Source organism: Anneissia japonica, unplaced genomic scaffold, assembly GCF_011630105.1.
Source record: "Anneissia japonica isolate Jap-2015-1 unplaced genomic scaffold, ASM1163010v1 scaffold287956_len95842_cov151, whole genome shotgun sequence".
In the NCBI taxonomy this organism is placed as follows: Eukaryota; Metazoa; Echinodermata; class Crinoidea; order Comatulida; family Comatulidae; genus Anneissia; species Anneissia japonica.
This window is the reverse complement of record NW_022742663.1, coordinates 85,759-90,078: the sequence shown is the minus strand read 5'-3', so window position 1 is coordinate 90,078 and position 4,320 is coordinate 85,759. Positions and strand designations below refer to the sequence as shown.

General features: G+C 34.3%; 1 protein-coding gene across 2 annotated transcripts in view; it reads right to left on the bottom strand.

The window, feature by feature from the left end:
* Positions 1 to 1,992: 1,992 nt before the first annotated feature.
* LOC117119211 (sulfotransferase 1C2-like) overlaps positions 1,993 to 4,320 on the bottom strand; it is a 25,324-nt gene continuing 22,996 nt past the window's right edge. For both annotated transcript variants that reach the window (XM_033264021.1, XM_033264020.1), the window contains exons 5-6: positions 4,140 to 4,311; positions 1,993 to 2,446 (exon numbers count right to left, since the gene is read on the bottom strand). In XM_033264021.1, coding sequence (XP_033119912.1) covers positions 2,337 to 2,446; positions 4,140 to 4,311 — 282 coding nt within the window. In that variant the 3' untranslated portion in view covers positions 1,993 to 2,336. The remainder of the gene's footprint in view (positions 2,447 to 4,139; positions 4,312 to 4,320) is intronic.

Below are 4,320 nucleotides of genomic sequence, written 5' to 3'. Positions count from 1 at the left end.
ACAGATAGTTAAGACGACATTTTTCTCAAAAAGTGTGTAAACTTTGTTTAACGTCGGGTCAACGTTAGTCTTTATTGTGGTATTAGTATAGCCAGTTGGGTTAATGTCTTTCCAAGAAGCTGAACACACGTTGGCCCGATAAATATGCAAAAGTCTAATAATGGCTAAAAAAACTCAGTCTTAGGTCACCGTCTCTTGGCCTCTTTACATCCTGATTTATGAAATCGTTGGAAAAAATCGGCGTCGGGGATATAACGTTGTGTTCGTACTAAATCAATAGAAAATTCAAAATCAGTGAGTGGTAAAATAATAGAGCTCTCCTTTCGACCACTGTTGAATCCGCCACTGAACTCCCATTAACTCTTCTCAATTTTGTTCTCTTTTTTTCTTTTTTCTTTTTTTTTCAGCGGGATGACGGTGTGGGGGAGGCGCTACGAATATTTTCTCTTTCTTTTTTTCTTTTTTTGTCTTTCGTGGGTGCATCTCACCTTTATTTCAACCATCGCAGAATAATTTTTACACAATTTGTTTTCAGAGTTATGTCAATATAATTTTTCCTACCAGGAATTAATTTTTCCACAATGTATTGCGAAGTACGCAATAAATAATCGTAAGTAACATGAGGGTTATTGTGGATTAATAATATTTGAGATAAACATTATTCCCTATCGGATCCGAACCCAAGACCTTCCAATTATTGTTCGAATACGATATCATTCACATAATTTAAAAATATATATCTACACATATTCAAACTCTCTTCATGGACCACACGATGGACCTTCCCGTCGTGTCAACCAAACTTAACAAATGCCAATCGGAACCGTTCTAGGAACGTGATTGTCACACTTCACAAACACATTTGCTGTTCCACTAACGCTTTTGCTGATGTTTTTATGGAACTTTTAGCATCAGTATCCAAGAGACACAGCTTAACGGAAAAGTTCATGAGACTCCGATGCAACAACAAATTATTCCTACCTGTTAACTAATTCTGCTACGATAGTGTCTGAACTGTAATTAATTGCCTTCTAAAAACCCCAAAGAAACCATTAAAAATTCCAAGATATTAATGGTGCTAATATAAATGGACTTCTATGTAATAATTTAAATATTGTCTCCATAATTATAATGTGATATTTATATAATTACTGGCACTCACATATTTTTTAAAACATATCTTATTTTTACATAAATTTTAAAAACATTCAAAATAGGCCTATAACTGTATATGTAATACAGTATTATATTTCAACTCCATTATGTAGTCCTGAACCTTTGTTCATGAAAACTTTATCAGACGCCAAGCTCTAGGCATACTAAGATGTTTCATGTGACAAATGTGTGAATAACTCATAACATGGACATGATGATATATCACATCCATATATGGACATAATGATGCCATATCACATCCATATGTTCGAATACGATATCATTCACATAATTTAAAAATATATATCTACACATATTCAAACTCTCTTCATGGACCACACGATGGACCTTCCCGTCGTGTCAACCAAACTTAACAAATGGCCAATCGGAACCGTTCTAGGAACGTTATTGTCACACTTCACAAACACACTTGCTGTTCCACTAACGCTTTTGCTGATGTTTTTATGGAACTTTTAGCATCAGTATCCAAGAGACACAGCTTAACGGAAAAGTTCATGAGACTCTGATGCAACAACAAATTATTCCTACCTGTTAACTAATTCTGCTACGATAGTGTCTGAACTGTAATTAATTGCCTTCTAAAAACCCCAAAGAAACCATTAAAAATTCCAAGATATTAATGGTGCTAATATAAATGGACTTCTATGTAATAATTTAAATATTGTCTCCATAATTATAATGTGATATTTATATAATTACTGGCACTCACATATTTTTTAAAACATATCTTATTTTTACATAAATTTTAAAAATATTCAAAATAGGCCTATAACTGTAAATGTAATACAGTATTATATTCAAACTCCATTATGTTCATGAAAACTTTATCAGACGCCAAGCTCTAGGCATACTAAGATGTTTCATGTGACAATTTTGTGTGAATAACTCATAACATGGACATGATGATATATCACATCCATATATGGACATGATGATGCCATATCACATCCATATATGGACATGATGATGTCATATCACATTCATATACAGACATGGTGATCATACAACATCCATATATAAAAAAGATGTCATTCAACATCCATATATCCATCATGACATCCATATATGGGCATGATGATGCCATATGTACGAATAGGTATTTTTCAAATTAAATTTGATAGTGTGGATAGAGAGCTTTAGCCGTCGAAACTGTATAATACTTATTCATACTCAAATACTAGTCCCGTTCCTTTCAGGTAATTCCTTATTATTTCATCATATGCTGCACTCTGAGATACGGTAAATGTGCATTTCCAATCACCAACAATACCTGAATGATAAACAAAATGAATCATCACATCATATCTTATCTTCACCAATTGATATTATCATCACTATCATGATAATAAACTGTCATGATAATAAACACCACCACTGCCACATCATCATCTTCATCATCACCTACATCTGCATCATCACCTTCATTATCATCATCACCTTCATTATTATCAACCTCATTATCATGGGGGGAGAGTAATAGAGCAGTCGTAAGGGATTAGGCTTTGATGACACTAAATTTTATTAGCTTCCATACTCGAATTCTTTTTACTCAACTTAATTCGCTCGTTGGTGGTGCTGTCCAGTAGGAGGGCGCTGACAAGAAGGGGTGGGGGAGATGGGGATTGTGAGGAAAGGTGCTACTCTTAAGTTAGCGTAAAACGCAATTCAGTAACCAATGCTAGACTTCTCAAGTACTACGGATTGTCTGTAGTTGATACCATTTCTACGGACATTTGGTCCAATTACGAACGTTCAGAAATTAACTACTACTACCTAATGCCTAACTACTACGGAAATATTCCATTTCTACGGAAATTATAATTTTGTCCAACATAATTATAAAAACCCAATTATTCTCAAAAAATAGTCAGTCTGTGTAGGCCAAATGTCTGCCGGCTACGGTAAACGCCATGTGACCTCATGATGGAGTGCGAGATGCCAAAAAAATATAGTGATTAATCGCAGTACGACAGAGATGTTTATCAGATAACCTAATTTATTTATGTGTTTATTTTACGTGTTTATTTATATTGTTATTATACTTTAGTCGATATTGTATACAAATATGTAAATATATATACTAATAATTAAAAGAAAAAATTACGATTTACTTTTCTAAATCAAATTTTTAAAGAAACTTTTGAATTATGTATTTTTTCTGTAATTTTCATACATTTCTGTCCGTCCTCTAACCCTGGTTTTTGCGAATGTCCCTCTTTGTCTCCTTGCCTTGCCTTCCTGTTATATGGACGAGTCTAGGGCTTCTTTGTTCCTCTCTCGATTCGTTTTTTTTTTCCACGATTCTGTATGTTTAATTTTATGTTTAATTTGAAAGTCATGAAAATATATATATTCTTTTTGTGAACGTTTTAATTGCTGCATTTCTGCTTTCATTATTATATGATTATTTTTTTCAATTATCCAAACCTCTGATAAAGGAAGGCCACGAAAAAGCTAGTCCTAAAAGTGGTCGTTAATTGGAGGGAGACCTATATAAACTTTTAATTTTTTTAATTGTCCAATCGTTTTCATAATTACTCATTTCAAAAAAAGAAAAAATAGACATACGATACTACATGAACAAAGTAACAAAGTATGCCTCACTAGCGGGTACGCTTAAGTTGTCCCAAAGTATGTTGTGCTTTTGAACAAAAAGTCCCGCTTTCCGGATCGAAAAATGAGAATCATTGCTACACTAGCAGGGAACCTTTGTTTTCTAGACGCACGAACATAACCTCTCAGGCGTTTTGGGCGATCAATATTTTTTTTTTTAGTCATTTTTTTTTCTTTTTTTTTTCCTTTCCAAAAGGGGAGCAGCCCGGCCCACGCACCTTAATCCACCCCTGTCTAAGATCAAATAGAAAAACGCTTTGTAGCTCTGTGATTTTCTCGGCGTCCCATTTTTGGGATGCACATAACATGCTTGCGGAACGTTGCTATAGACTGAGAAAACAATACCGTACCTTTACGCACAAAATTTCCTACACCGACCTGTTTCGCAGCGTCGGATACTCCGTTATCCATGACTACTTTTGTCTTTTTAGCCGATGAGTTTTCGACAGTCTTTTGCAGAACTGTTTCGGATGTAGGCAAGCCTGTAAATTCCGCAACTTTTCGAACATTATCAATTGTATTCTATAAATT